The sequence below is a fragment of the Talpa europaea genome, assembly GCF_964194135.1.
Source record: "Talpa europaea genome assembly, chromosome: 10".
Lineage (NCBI taxonomy): Eukaryota > Metazoa > Chordata > Mammalia > Eulipotyphla > Talpidae > Talpa > Talpa europaea.
The window spans coordinates 53,503,894-53,519,848 of NC_140077.1; the positions used below are offsets into that span (position 1 = coordinate 53,503,894).

The 15,955-nt window shown below is 32.3% G+C and overlaps 1 protein-coding gene across 1 annotated transcript in view; it reads left to right on the top strand.

The window, feature by feature from the left end:
• The window catches only part of IPMK (inositol polyphosphate multikinase), a gene marked incomplete at its 5' end in the record, with an annotated part of 29,982 nt that extends 17,351 nt beyond the window's left edge, over positions 1–12,631 (top strand). Inside the window, 4 exons of the mRNA XM_084244833.1 lie at positions 670–766; positions 7,577–7,749; positions 10,508–10,589; positions 11,976–12,631. Of these exons, the coding sequence (XP_084100959.1) occupies positions 670–766; positions 7,577–7,749; positions 10,508–10,589; positions 11,976–12,598 (975 nt within the window). The 3' untranslated portion in view covers positions 12,599–12,631. The remainder of the gene's footprint in view (positions 1–669; positions 767–7,576; positions 7,750–10,507; positions 10,590–11,975) is intronic.
• Positions 12,632–15,955: the final 3,324 nt, after the last annotated feature.

The following is a 15,955-nucleotide window of genomic DNA, read 5'->3' on the forward strand; positions in this document are numbered from 1 at the left end:
AGTTAGGCCATATCTGGTAAGAGTTTAATTGGATTAAATGTCTTAAAAGTTGTTGTAAAAGAAAAATTTTCTTTTAGGGAAAAAGAGTATAGTTCAATGATGTCTATACATGTCTTGTATATTCTCAACTTAATAAAGTAAAATTACAATTCCCTTACAGATAGAAAATAAATGTGTATTAATATTTTTATTAAAGTTACTATTTAATGAGGGAACCAAACAGATATTAAAACTGATTCAAAATAGAAATCAAAGGAGCGCTAATATATACGGAATAAAAGGAAGTTGAAATGAATTTACATATAGACATTATAGGCCTCCCTAACATGCGATGTGCAGGGAAATCAGTAGACTTCCTCTGGCCAGAATTTAGATACATATTCATTAGTATGAATTATTTTGTATTTGCTAGGAGTTATTTGCAATTTACTTAGTTATAAAATAGTCAAGGTCAATGAAATACTAGCAGTAGATAACCAGAAAGAATACAGTTTTTCCACTGGAGAAACACATTAATCTGTTTTTGCATATTACAAATTTATATCCAGTTGAAACTCATACCAGATAAATTGTGATTCAGCAGCACTGTTTTATTTGAGAAAGGTATAGGGCAATTATAAAACTTTTTAATAAACTGACATGCAAATGTTACATTTTTCTTTGTTTCAGGTTTATGCTGCTGATTGTAGTGATGGTGTTCTTTTAGAGCTACGAAAATACTTGCCAAGATATTATGGCATCTGGTCACTTCCCACTGCACCAAATGGTAATCATGTCTTAAAATTTTATCTTTTAGTCTTAATTCATGAGAGTAACTTTAAAAAAGGCTTTAGGTAAAGTTAAACAGTATGATAAAAACAGAATATGTGTGTTCTTTCTAATCTTTCTCTACTTCATTAAAGCAAGCTTATTAATACTTTCGCTCTTTATAAAGTTTCCTAAGTGGCATGTGCACATTAATGACCAATCTGTTTAATTAAATGAACATATGTATACCAGTACTTCATACTATTAACTTACACTCTTTTTCCTAATTTATTCAACAATTCCTTTTCCATTTTAAGTTGGAATTAAAAAAAAACAAGAATATTTTCCCTTTACCATCCCTCTTAGTCTTTAACATTAATCCATTTTCCAGGCTTTAAATAGTAGTCTTATAAAAAAGCACTGGGGGTTTCATAGTTAGGACAAAATGATTTATGTAAGAGCACAGCATTTCTCTCAATATTTGAAGCAGTATTTGCCACTAGAAAGCAATTGACAGAGCAGAAAAACAGCTTGACTCCTTAACTGAAGAAAGTTCATGAAGGGGAGAAGTTTCAAGCTTCTTAAATGAATTTAAGAATCTCATATGGGCTTGCTAAAATGCAAATGTATGGGCTAAACCCTCATACTTTGATTAAACATCTATGTTGGAGTTTAGCAATATGCTTGTTAAAGCTACAAATCTTTTGGGGGTAGATAGTGCTAGAGCTACATTTTGAGAACAAAAAAATAAAAGGGGGGCCTCCCCGGTGGCGCAGCGGTTGAGCGCTGGGTTGCGAAGCTGCCCGCGGCCTCTGCGGCGCCGGTTCGATCCCCGGCTGCTCCCCGGCCACCGGAGGAGGGTCCCACATGGCGCGCAGACCTCTCCTGCCGCCCGCTGCTCCCCTCAGCAGTGTACTTTGGTCCTTCTGCCTGCTCTGCTCCCCACTCTGGCTCTGGTGAATTCTCTCACCCTCCCGCGCTTCTGACTGTACCCAGTGCATGTATAAACAAAAAACAAACAAACAAACAAACAAACCAGCAAACAAATAAATAAAGCATGCCTCTATTAAAAAAAAAAAAAAAAAAAAAAAAAAAAATAAAAGGGGCCTCTTGTTTGAGCTTGCTCAGTTGTCTTTCATTCATTTAGTAGATGTGCCAAGGATTTTTTAATAGGGAAACATATTTCCCTATGAGTATCCTCAGTTAGTTTATAGCAAATTAATAGTTCCCCTGGGTAATAAGTATTTTCCTGTACTTCAATCATATGGGAGAAAAAAGTGAACCTTTACTGATTCTTCTCTCCTACCCTATCTCCCTTCCATCATTCCTACAGTTCTTTCTTATTTTCGTCCCAAGTATATGTCTCTAGTTCAGATCAGCATATTGCTTACATTATTTCACAAATTGTTGTCATCATCTTTGCTTTGTAGAGATTCCCATTTTAATGTAATTTATCTAGATTCCAATTAACTTACAGCTGATTGCTGTTCAGTTCAGAGCAAGTCAGTACTCCTCAGTAAAGTGACATTGAAAGATTAACAAAGATTGCTGAGGATGGTATTAGATTATATATGAGATAATTAAATATTCACTTTAAAAGGATTGTTTAGAAGGGGAATAACAGCAAATAACATCATTATTTTGAAAAGTATACAGAAAGAATTTGGGTAAGAGAAAAATAACATTTTCTAGTTTAGGGTTACTACCACATGATTTAAAGATCCATGACTTCTTAGTAATCAACAACCTTTTCAATCTTGAATACTAAATCATTTTGAGGGTCATCTAAGCTAGTGTAAGAAAGAACAGTAACTTGGAAGTCAAAAGACTTGACACCTGCCTTGGTTATTTCCAAATTTTGTGAACTTGACTAACTCATTAATCTTTTTGACCTCTAAACTTGAATACTATTATCTGAATATAATGTGACTACTAAAATAAGATTCTCTGAGTAAAATAAGAGAAGAAAGGAGAAAAAGGACAAGGGAATAAGAAAGTGTACATATAGAGATAGCATGCAGGTGGTTTAGTAATACCATCAGTTATGCAAAGGATTCTGCATTCCTTTTCACTTTGTTAGCTTTGGGAAAAGTTGGACAAAACTGTTGCTCCATGCAGATTGTTGAGCTTTGATTTTGCTGGGGAATTCATGGAATTGTTTTTCTGTTTTTATACTTTTGACTGTAAATGAAACAAATACAAGGTGGAAATTTGTATACATGTTTAGCCCACAAAGTCATGTGAAAAAATACTTTCTTAAATTTTAGAATATGTAGTTTGCATTACTGTATGTAGTATTAAATTATTATCATAATTTATTTCCTGGATTTTTTTCTTTTTATTTGGGGACCTTATAGATACTTGGTGAATTTTATAAACCTCAGTATAGTTTTTATAATCTGAAGCAGTAAAATGTAGAAAGTACTTTCAGTTTGCTCAGCAAACTATTATAACTTGAGACAACGTAAGAATGTGCTGACCAATAAAGTTTTTTTATTTTGATTTTTTATGACAGCTTTATTAAGATATACATACTATAAAACAAACCCATTTAAAGTGTATGATTCAGTTGTGTCACATAGTTGTATAATCTTGTATGATTTACAATAAAGTTGTATGATTCAGTATGTTCACATAGTTATAGAATCATCACCATTAGCTGATTTTAGAACATGGCTTAGGGATTTTTTTTTTTAAGATGAAAACTTTGTTGGTAATTGTCTTTAGTGATTTTGGACTAGATGTGTAGATTAAATTTCATTAGTGCTTGTATATAAACACATAGATGTATGCATATATCATCAAATGCTCTTTATTGAGAGTTATTTGGAGAGATAGAAAAGTATATCAAGTAGTTTTTAACAAATGGAAGAGTTCTCAAATGTATCTCCAGCCTGATTGATTAATAGTTTTCTAGATCTAGTTATTAATCAAGTTTTAGGAAGCATGGACTAAAATAAGCTGGTCTAGGGGTTTCTTTCCTCCCTGTACCTTAGATTTATATACTGAAGCTCACTATTAAAATTCCTTCTACTTCCAGCTTTTGTTACTCTCAGAAATGGCTGGTACTTACTGTGGGAAGCAGAAGCCAACCCTTCTGTTTTTTTATTTGGCTTCACAGTTGTACCAGGTTCAGAAGTAAAGATGGTAGCCAATCCCTAGTAGATTTCTAGATTGGTGGGAAATAAGTTGGTGAAACTTAGAACCCATGTTCTCAGAATTTATATAATTAATAATATTCATTATGGGGGGAGATATGTCTTTCTTCAACTAATTGCCATCTCCCTTATCTTTCCTTTAAAGGGAACTAATTGTCTCATCTTTGCTATTATAGGTCTTTGAAGATTGCCACAATAATTTAAATGTTTCCATTTTTTCTTCTTTGATAGTGGGAAAATGTCTGCCTGCTTCTTAGAGTGTCAGGACTATATTCCAGCAGTAGCAAATTTGCTATAGGATTTTTTTTATACTTAGTATATTATAAAATAATGTAATTATTTAATTTTATTTAATTGTATTTAATTATATATTTAAATAAAAGTATATTTGAAATAGAAAAGATTCCTTCATTCATAATAATTTGTGTAATCTTGAATGATCATCAATAGAATGAAGTATATATAAACATTTTGAGCATGTTAATTATACCCTTGGTAAAGCCTCTGAGAAATTTTACTGCATAGTCTGCTTATAATAATAATGAAGTGGTGTATTTTATGTTTTCATGATTAGACCCTTAAAAATTAACAAACTGTATGTATTCTATATATATTTCCCATAAATTTATAATTAATATTTTCTCTCTTAAGGCTATAGCCTCTTAAACTTAATTTTATTTCTAGTCACTGTGATCTCTTATAATGAACTCCATTTATTTATGAAAAGTAAATGTCCTTTTGCTTATAAAAACACCAAAACTAAACTTTACGAAATAGCTCTTAGATTTTGAGGTTCACAAATACAAGTTCTTGGACCTCTGACAGATTACTTCATCACAATCTGTTAAAATAGAACTTTTCAGGGCCTCCCTGGTGGCGCAAGGGATTTAGCACAGTGCTATGAAGCTGTCCGCAACCCCTGTAGCACGTGTTCGATCCCCGGTCAGCCAGGGAGCTACTCACATGGCACAGCAGACCTCTCCTGTCACGCCGGCTGCTCCCTTCAGCAGTGTGTTTCAGTCAGTCTGCCTGTTCCTTACTCTGTCTCTGGTGAATTCTCTCACCCCCTGCACCTCTGGCCTGTATTTCAGGTCTTGTATGCATAAATAAATAAATCTTTTAAAAAATGATAAAATAGAACGTTTCAGAATTAAGAAAAGTAAATCTGATTATTATTTTTATGATTTATACACATACACTTGCATATATGTATGTATGTAAAAATCAGCAATCTTCTTTTTTTAATATCGAAAGTTCTTGCAAGGTATATCAAATAATCATATCATAAATATCTTCCAAACATATTAATGTAGTTTATTTTCTTGACCTTGGTCAGAATGAACCTATTCCAGATAAAATAATTATCATATCTATTAGATTTTTAAAAAAGATTTATTTATTTATTTAATATTTATTTATTTATTTATACAAGCACTGGGTACAGTCAGAAGCGCGGGAGGGTGAGAGAATTCACCAGAGCCAGAGATGGGAGCAGAGCAGGCAGAAGGACCGAAGTACACTGCTGAGGGGAGCAGCGGGCGGCAGGAGAGGTCTGCGCGCCATGTGGGACCCTCCTCTGGTGGCTGGGGAGCAGCCGGAGATTGAACCGGTGCTGCAGAGGCTGCGGGCAGCTTCGCAACCCAGCGCTCAACCGCTGCACCACCAGGGAGGCCCTATTAGATTTTTTGAATGAGTTTTAGAATTTATTTTCTACTTAGCTGTAAATTGAAAAATACCGCTCTACTCTCTACACAGAGTAGGCTAGTTGAAAAAGTGTCCTTTTTTCCAGTCAGTGGTACTGTTTTATGAATGACACTGTACTGTAGTAAAATGCCTTTGATTATTTAAATCTCAAGATTGACCTATTTTGAATTAAACTATATTCTGATTGAATAATTTTCTAATGGCATTTTTTAGAGTGAGTTATTATTTAGATTTATTTCTAGTCATTACACCTATGAAAAAAATCAGTGAAGGTTTTAGTGTTCAGATCATGCCTCATTTACCTGTTTACCTTTTACATTCAAAAGCACTTTTGGCAAGGTGCCAGATATATAACATCATATTCTTTCTTAAGAACTCTGCATCTCCAAAGCAGGTTTTCATTATTTTTATAATTTAGAGGGGCAGATAGAAATGAAAATCTCAAATTTGTACTTTCCCTTAAAATAATAATTGAAAGTCTGAGAAGTAAAAGAAAACATTGTTAGTAGAGCTTAAGGATTATTAACACAAATAATAGTTATTTGGTATAATAATAAATTACTTGGTAATATCCAATCATATAAAATATATCAAAAACCTGAAAGTGAGCTAAAGAAAAACACATTTGGCTGGTAAGAATAAATGTCAAGTAAAGCCCATGATACTTAGTCTTATTTACTGAAGGAATGACTCAATTTATTATACAGCGAAGAAGATGAAGCTCAAAGTTCCACTAGGCAGTAGGAGTGAGAAGGGCAAACATTAATTCATTCAGTAAACATTTATGTATTCCTACTGTTAGAGAGTTTGCATTTATATTTTCATCTTTCCCAAGAAGAGAAGGAAAAAATAAGGATATTATATTCTAACTTGCAGAGTCCATACTCTAGCTTCTGTTATCTCTGTCTTATTCTTAAAAAAAAAAAAAAGTTTTGTTGTTTGTTTTTGATCACTACCAAATTGGCAGTTGAACATAATAATCTTATACAAATATAGATGCTGTGGTAGTTAGATCACTTGTTATCTTTATATTCCTATACACAGCCTTACCTCAGTAAGAATTTTGGGTCTTCTTGAATTATGAAAATGAATGATGATTAATTTGTGAATGCCCACAGTCTACTGCACTAGGATTGGTTTTTTCTGATATGTGAAATATAAACCTTGTTACTGAAATTTTTATACAGCTGTAGGAAGAGGATGGATCTGTTTCCCTTTTGTTTATAGTAGTTAGAGATGGTAAGAGAATTTGAAGGAAAATGTACTATGCTGCTTCCTTTCTCCTCTTATTTCATCCTGTGATACCTTTTAAAGTACAGAAACTTTGATGGGATCCTATTTCTTGCTCACCTTGCCCACCTGTCCCAATACCTTTCACAGTAAACAATTTCATGTCTCTGTTCAGAATTTTTGTTTTCTCTTATTCTGCTGAGGATGTCTGTGAGAGAAAGTTCCTTCTTGTATACCAGTGCTGGTCTTTTAGGCTACAGTTAGCTTTTTTTAAGGTCATATTTGGGTTTGACTTTACCTACAGTTATAACCCTCCTGCTACTCTACCTTCCCCCTTCTTTTGAGTGAGGATTAAAATTTATCTATTTCATATCCTTTGAATCAGGTTTATGCCTCTAAAATTTGAGGTGCTTAAGACTTTCTTAAGCTCTACCTTGGTGGTTCTCACTTTGATTCAGCACAGACTTCTTTGTTGTAATTTAATAACTATGTTTGTCTTAGTGGGAAAAGAAAAAGACAGTAGAGGATAAGTCTTTCCCTCATAATCTTTTATTCATAGAAAATATGAATCTTCTAACATCATTTGTTACTTTGATAAACAGCAAATATAGTGTTTATGGATTTGTTTTTAAACTTTTTCTCAATTTTAGGCTTCTTTCATTTCATATTTCTATAACAGTTAGTTGAGTAGTCATATATTTTGCCTGTTACTAATTAAGGTTTTTCTTTAATAACAGATTTATACCTGAAACTGGAAGATGTGACCCATAAATTTAATAAGCCCTGTATAATGGATGTAAAGATAGGGCGTAAAAGCTATGATCCTTTTGCCTCACCTGAGAAGATTCAGCAACAGGTCAGCAAGTACCCACTAATGGAAGAGATTGGGTTCTTGGTGCTTGGCATGAGGGTAAGAGTGATTACTAGTATACACAATTTTCTTTATGTATTCTTTACTTGAAAATTATAGATGTCATTATAATACTACTTTATTAGAAGATAATGTGTTTGTAATTGGATTGTCAACTGTATATATCTCATCATTCCCTGATGTGGACAGAGATTTTTATCTCCTTTGTTCACTGTCATGGTCAGTGTCTGCTATAGTTTGACATTTAGTGATTAATGAATGAATGACTGAACTTCAAGACTCTGGTTATGGTAATTTTATCTAGTTTAGATGCAAAATAAATAATGTGATAGGTAAATGTGATGTTTGTGACTTTTCCATGAGAAAAGTGTTAACTATATAGGAATGTTTCTGTATTTTTAAAATAAAAAAGATATTAGAATTCAGGTCATTTCAGACTATGATTTAGGTTTAAAACAGTTTTATTTGCTCATATTTTGGGTTGGCAATTTGAGCTGGGCTCAGGTAGATAGTCTGCTGATCTTACCTAGGATACCTTACGTAGCTGTACTCATCTGATAGCTCAGCTCGGGCTAGATGGTCTAAATGATCACACTCTCATATCTGGGAGCTGGTACTGTTGACAGCCTTTTTTCCATGTATTCTCTCATCCTCCAGAAAGCTAATAGAGCTGCTTCTTATGTAACATTCCAAGAAAGTGGGAGTGGGAGCTACTAGGGCTCTTGAAATCTCTATTGGGTAGTCACTTGCTGTTGTCACTTCTGTGAAATTTTATAACTCAAAGTATACCAAAGACCAGCCCATATTGAATGAGAGAAGTAAACTACTTCTCACGGTAGTGGTAAAAGTCACAATACAAATGGCAGTGAACACAAAGATGGGAAGGATTGTTGAGACCATCTTTGCAAATAGTATGTCACAGTTGAGAAATAATGTGGAGGGCCTCCCTGGTGGCACAAGGGGTTAAGCACCACACTATGAAGCAATCCTCAGCCTCTGTAGCACGAGTTCGATCCCCAGCTGGCCAGAGAGAAACCCATATGGCGAAGCAGACCTCTCCTGACTCGCTCACTGCTCCCCTCAGCAGTGTACTTCAGTCAGTCTGCCTGTTCTGTTCCCCACTCTGTGAATCCTCTCACCCCCCGCATGTCTGGCCTGTATCCTAGCTCTTGTATGCATAAATAAATAAGTCTTTAAAAAAAATAAATAAAGTTGTAAAGATTTCAAAAAAAAAAAAAAAAGGGAAGAGTGTGGGGAAAAAAATCATTCAGGAAAATGGTATATGTAGAAGTAGAATCTGTAGAAACAACAAATGATTGCTTACTTATATAAGGGTAATGGGTAGTATTAACCTTCAATAAGAGTAGCAACATTAGAGAAGCTGAATGCATTTATTTGAGAATATCAATTCAGGATACATACATTTAGGTAGAGATCTAAGCCATGTCTTGAAGAAGGACAAAAATCAGGGATTTTTAATTGACGAAAGAAGGATGAAGGTCAGGTAAATGGTTCACAAAGTGAAAGTTAGGTAAAATCTCATTTTTGTCATTCCTTTCAAAGAGGGTATTTTCATTCTTGTTGACTTGGAATTTTGATGTTTTTAGCCCAGTTCAACGGCCTGACCCAGTTTAAAGAGCATAGTAAACTGATTTCAGTACAGTGGCCACTTTGGCTGTTTTAATATGGCTTCACTAATGTTACCTTTCCAAAGTGATTTTGAAATTGACCATATAAGATGATACAGCCTTTGAGTTTTAATATCTATATGCATAATATAGCCTTTATGTATGTAGCCTTTAGATGTCTATCATAGCTTTTATATATATATATATATATATATACATTTGTCCATGTATATGGATATGTGTGTGTGTATAAAATGAGTGACCATGGGAAAATACTTAGAAAATACAGACCAAAGGTGTGAATTTATTGAAACAAAGGATATAAACTTCACTTTCTGGAGGCTTTTTATATTTCCAAAATATATTTCAAAAAGTTTATACAGATGGTTCACAACTTAAAATGATTTGACTTATGATTTTTTACTTTTATGACAGTGTAAAAGAGAGAAACGTTCAGTAGAAACTGTACTTTGAATCTTAATTTTTTTCCCCTGAGCTGTTAAATTCGATGCTGTTTCATGATGCTTGGCTACTGCAGCTACTGTAATAGCTGCAGCTCCCAGTCAGCTACCTAGTCACAAGGGTGAACAAACAGTACTCTGCAGACTCTTTTTCACTTTTGTATAGTATATTACATGAGATATTCAACACTCTACTATAAAGTAGGTTTTGTGTTAGGTAATTTTGTCTTACTGTAGACTAATGTAAGTATTCTGAGCACATTGAAGGTAGGCAAGGCTAAGTTATGATGTTTATTCAGTAAGTTAGGTGTATTAAATGCATTTTTTTCTCCTTTTGAGTTTTAAAAAGGAGAATTAATAGGATACATAGATGGTTATAACAGCACAGTTAAATTGTGGTAGAAAACTTGCATTTTAGGAGAGTTGCTTCCTTATTTCTGCTTTAAACTGGAGGCTAGCTTTTGGTGAATTGAGATAATCTTATTACATTGGGAATATTCATGTATCTTTTTAAAGAATTTTTTATCAATATGGTGTAAATTTGTCATGCTTTTTCAGTATCCATTGATATAATATGTTTTTCTGCTGAAAATCCATTAGAATGAATTATGAGTAGGTTTTCTGATTTTTTAACCATCCTTGTATTGCTGGGAGCAGCCCCACATTGTCAAAGTATTAATTTTTAATACTCGGTGCTTTTTCTGACAGGTTTATCATGTTCATTCTGATAGCTATGAGACAAAAAATCAGCACTATGGAAGAAGCTTAACAAAGGAAACTCTGAAGGATGGTAGGATTGAAAAATCATATTTTATGCTTTTATTATTGCGCAGTTAGCAAAATAATTCTAAAGTGGTTTTAGTTTTAACTGTCCTTTGGTATAGTGTTTCATTTCACAATAAATATACTTTTTAAAAAAGTGAGTCTTAGAGTCACAGGATTGAATTAATCATAATCCCTGATTCATGATATACTAAAAAAAAAAAAATCATTGTTCCATGAATGGCCCTCTGTTATATTTTATTCATATGTATTTTTAAGAATAATGAACATTTGTGAACCAGCCCTCTAGTTCAAGTAATGGAACTAGTGGTTGTCTTTAAAATCATAGTATATGGATCATAGTATATTAAAATTGCTGGTTACGTAAGAGACTTTAAAATGTATTTTGCAATATTTAATGCATTTTTGAAATTTCCCATGTGTATTTGAGTGTCATGTTACTGCTTCTAGGACTACATAATAAACTAGTGTCATTAAAAATAGATTACATGAAATTGTTACCATACATTACATGTTTCTAAAAGATTTATGTCCAAGATATTACAAACGAAGTGATATTCTATTATTTTCAGAAATAATAACCTATTAGAAGTTTATTCTTAGTTCTACCTAAGATGAGGAAGAATTTATTATAGTGTTGAATTCAAAGAAGAATTTTTTTTTAATGTATAGAAAACAAACATCCACAGTGTGTTATTATTTAGTATTTGCCCTGGCATATTTAACCAATAAGAAGAAACTAGATAGGCTACTTGTACTAAAGTCTCTGTTCCAAAGTAGGGGAGGAAGCTATTTAAAGGCAGAAATCAAATTATATTCCATTAGTTTACAAATATCATAAAATAGGCATAAATAATTTTAAAAGAGGCCTAATAATCTGATACATTAAAATATTTAAAAGTCTGAATTTTGAATAGCATGCTCAAACAGGAGTATTGTCAATTTCGAAAGTGAACTGAACTTTCGTGAAAAGACTGAGTTAATAGTATTTCGAACAAAGAAAAATAAGTACAGTTATGGCTTAGTATTTTGATAATGAGCCATTTACACCATTCCAACTGGTTATACTTTGACTTATGTTTTAGATTAACTCTTGAATGTGATTTTAACAAACAATCTTACTGTAAAATCCCTCACATTAGCATATCTTGGGAATCATATTCCTTAAGAAAAATATACGTACATAAGTACTACTTACATGTTTTTCAGTAAGATTGTCTTCACCAGAAATTAAGTTAGGCCCAAATTTCTTTGTCTTACTGTTGATTCTTACCTGTGAGTTAAAGGTTGATGGCAAGAAGTTAAAGAAATGTATCTAAGCTATGATTAGTTTACTTCTCAGGTAATAGCTATTTGATAATTTTATTATATTCTAATATTTTCTTTTTTATAGGAGTCTCCAGGTTTTTTCATAATGGATCTTGCTTAAGAAAAGATGCTGTTGCTGCCAGTATTCAGAAGATTGAGAATATTCTGCAGTGGTTTGAAAACCAGAAGCAGCTGAACTTTTATGCAAGTTCATTACTATTTGTTTATGAAGGTTCATCTCAGCCAGCTACTACAAAATCAAATGATAGAACTTTGGCAGAAAAGTTTTTGTCCAAAGGACAACTCTCAGACACAGACGTACTGGAGTACAATAATAACTTTCATGTGTTAAGTTCCACGGCAAATGGAAAAATAGAGGCTTCAGTAAGCAAAAGCTTGTCCAAGATGTATGCTCGTCACAGAAAAATGTATTCAAAAAAGCATCACAGTCAGACTTCATTGAAAGTCGAAAATATAGAGCAAGACAATGGGTGGAAAAGCATGTCACAGGAACATTTAAATGGAAATGTGCTTTCACAACTGGAAAAAGTTTTCTACCATCTTCCCACCGGTTGCCAAGAGATTGCAGAAGTAGAAGTACGAATGATAGATTTTGCTCATGTGTTCCCTAGTAACACAATGGATGAGGGATATGTTTATGGGCTGAAGCATTTAATTACTGTACTGCAAAGTATTTTAGACAATTGAATCCATTGCTGCAGTCTTTTTAAGGGGTGGGGCAATCATACATAATGAAGAGCAGCAGTTAATATCTCTGCCCTTGTAATGCTATGTAAAAAATTTGTATTGTGAGTCTACATTTTATTTTTCTTTATACTTTTGGTAGAAGGGTTAACTTTTTTATAATCTTACTCAGGAAAACTAATTATTTGTTCATTAGAAAACTATGAAGATAAAGAAACTTAGGAATGTTAAGCAGGGAATATGGTACATGGCTTAAACATCTATTTGGGTCAAGCAGAATGCAAACCATTATTTAGTCATTGAAATTTTAGTTGGCTTTCTCTAGCCAGTTTATCATGAAATCTCTGTCCACCCAGCCTTGACAATGAGCTATATCTAAACTCATTGCGTTATTAGGACAATTTCAAAAAATTAGAAGACATAAGTTGAAGTCCTTAGGTATTGCTCATATGAAGTTATTAAAACTGGAGAAAATTCTGCTTAAGAAATAAGTACTGTTTAGGCTTTATATTAAAAGTTCAGACCAGCATATCAAAAGGTGCTTCTTAGGAAATGATCAAAAATTATTGCATTCCAAAAGCAGATTTTCCCTTTAATTTCCATTTATATACATATTTCAAAATATTAAACTTCATGGAAAAGATAATTGAATAACAACAACAAAAGTCTTGAAATTAAGAGCACTAATCATTTTTTTTTTTTTTTTTTTTTTTTGTGGCCAGGTTTAGGAGAGAAGTTACTTGCAAGGAACAAAATGTTTTTCTTTTAAAATCTTTCATTTATGGATAAATTGGACTATTTATATACATTATGAAGAGCATTATAAACTGTACAACCCCTTTATCGCTAGCTTTTAAAAGCTGGATGATAGAACTTTGTCTTATTTCTTCTTTAACTTTTGAGAGTTTTTTCTTTCAAATTCATATACTTATATATCCCCATTTAGTTCCGCAGTTAGACTAAATATATGTTGCTAAAAATAGTATTTCTCAGAATTCCAGTAGTGAAGGACAACATTCAATATTGTATTATAAAAAATAACTGTCTGAGGTAGTACATCCTATAAAGTTTGTTGCATATCTAAAACCATGCTTCTGTTTCTTAAAACAGTTTTTCTGACATTCAGGAGAGAAATTTTAATTTCAGAGGGAAGAGCAATAATAGTTGCTGGAAAAATGAGATATTTAACTATTAACCAGTGTTTCATATCCTCTACTTTTAAAAAACAGCTAGTTATTTATTGAATACATTTAAAACTTTGAAATTAAATTTGCAAATATGTAAGTGCTTAATGCTCTCGTTACTTGCACTTTGATTTACTAAACAACATATCTAAGTAGTTAACAGTTTTGCCATATTCCTGGAAAAATGTTTTAGATTTATGAGTTGTAAGACTTTTCCCATCTTTTTCCCTTAGAAAAATGACGCTTTTAGCACCTTTTTTGGTATGGAGGAAATTTCACAATCTTATTTTTATCTTGCCTTTCCAGCCCTCTCAGAGGGCACTTAGCAAATACCTGAGTACAAACGACAGTACCAAATGCTCGTAAATATATTAAACCTGAATAACTTTAAGTTCATACATTGTTTGTTATGGAAAAATTTGATTGTTTTTAATTTTTGTCAGTGTAAGTATTTTCCATAGGGACTTTATATTTTTCTTAACTGCCTAAATGGGTTATTGGCTATAGCTTTTTCTGTGTGTGGGAGTGAATTTCAATTCATAATTAGTATTCAGTCTTCTAATTTTACTTTTTTCTCCTACAGACTTTTGTTGTTGTTTGGAAAGTGGTTCAATAAATCTTAAGCTCATATAATTAAACACTATTTTGAGTCTTAACAAGAGACTTTTTTATATGGGATGATATTAGCCTATGTACATTGAATAATAAAGTATTATCAGATTTTTTGCACATTTTAGCTCAGTAAAGTCTGAATCAGCTGTTCCAGATTTTCTTTATCCATATTTGGAAACAGTTTTGTAAAATCAGTGTCTTACCTTTTTGATAAAATAGATTGTGTTTTGTTTTAATAAAACAAAAAGCGCTGTTATCTTTTGCTCTTCAGGGAAGGGATTAACATTTAATTGTTTGTTTACATTTTTTATCACTGTTATCCAATGTCCATTTTATGTTACTTTGTAAGTATGCTTACAGAATAAGTATGTTTATATAATGTACATGTGACTGATTTCCTGTCTAGCCCAGTCATTAATAACATGCTGAAATTTACCACTGTGGAGCTGATCACTATTCACCAAGCGTATTTAAACATATAAATGTTTAAGTACTAAGCATAATAAGGATATAATTTGGTTAAAAGGATTTTCATGGTCCTGCCCCCTCTCCTGTAGGAAACATAAGTAATGATTTTAGTGTATTTCTATAGAATGCACTCATAAAAAGGACTCTAAGAAATTGTGGATAGTGAATAATACATTTCTCAATAAATACTTAAATTGTATAATAGTTTTATAATAAAGTATTTACATTAATTGATATTTTAATATGGATGGAAGTTGCATAGATTCAAATAAATTAAAAATTGATGATAAATGCCTAATATTTTATCTAAAATAGTTTTTCAAGAAACAATTGTGACAATGTGTATATTAAATGGCTCTAACATGGAGCTTGTGGTATTTTCAACTCAGTGTTCATTATTTGTTTTATGTGTCTGGAAAGATTGTACTTACCATGTCTCTTTACACTACAATTTGCTGATGTGGGACTTTAGATTGTGCTCAACTGATTAAGAACTTTTTCTTGAATTTTCACTGAGTATATTTATTATTTTATGATTTCCAAGATGATGTTCTACATATCGTCTCCATATTAAATTTAAAAACAAGGATTTAATTTTCAGAGATATTTCAGTTGTAATTATTGTTTACACAACAAGAAAACAGTTTCTAGAATGTGGAATATTTCAGAAGATGTAGGATGAAAGAAAAAAACAGTAATGAAAAAAATTTGTGAAATTATAGTTTTTTCCACTGTTTTAAAGCATTGTCATCATTTTAGTACTATTTTCTCTTAGCAGTTAGTCATTTGATACCTTAAAGCTTGATTTGCTTTAAAAATTGTTTACAGTGCTTTGTAATAATCTTCCTTATCCAGTGCCTTTAACCTTCTTGATTTGATATATTTGTAGCTTAAGTTATCCTTTTATATCCTATAATGTCTTTATAACCTAGTCATCAATTTCTTTTAAAAAATTATCAATTTTGTCATTTAAAGAGGTAGTGATGGTCTGTTGATGCTTTGGTAAAACAACTAGAGTTGTCTTTGGAGACCAAGCTTCCCATTTTATTCAGAAATACTTAACTGGATATCTACCTTGTGTCAAGTATTTTTAACC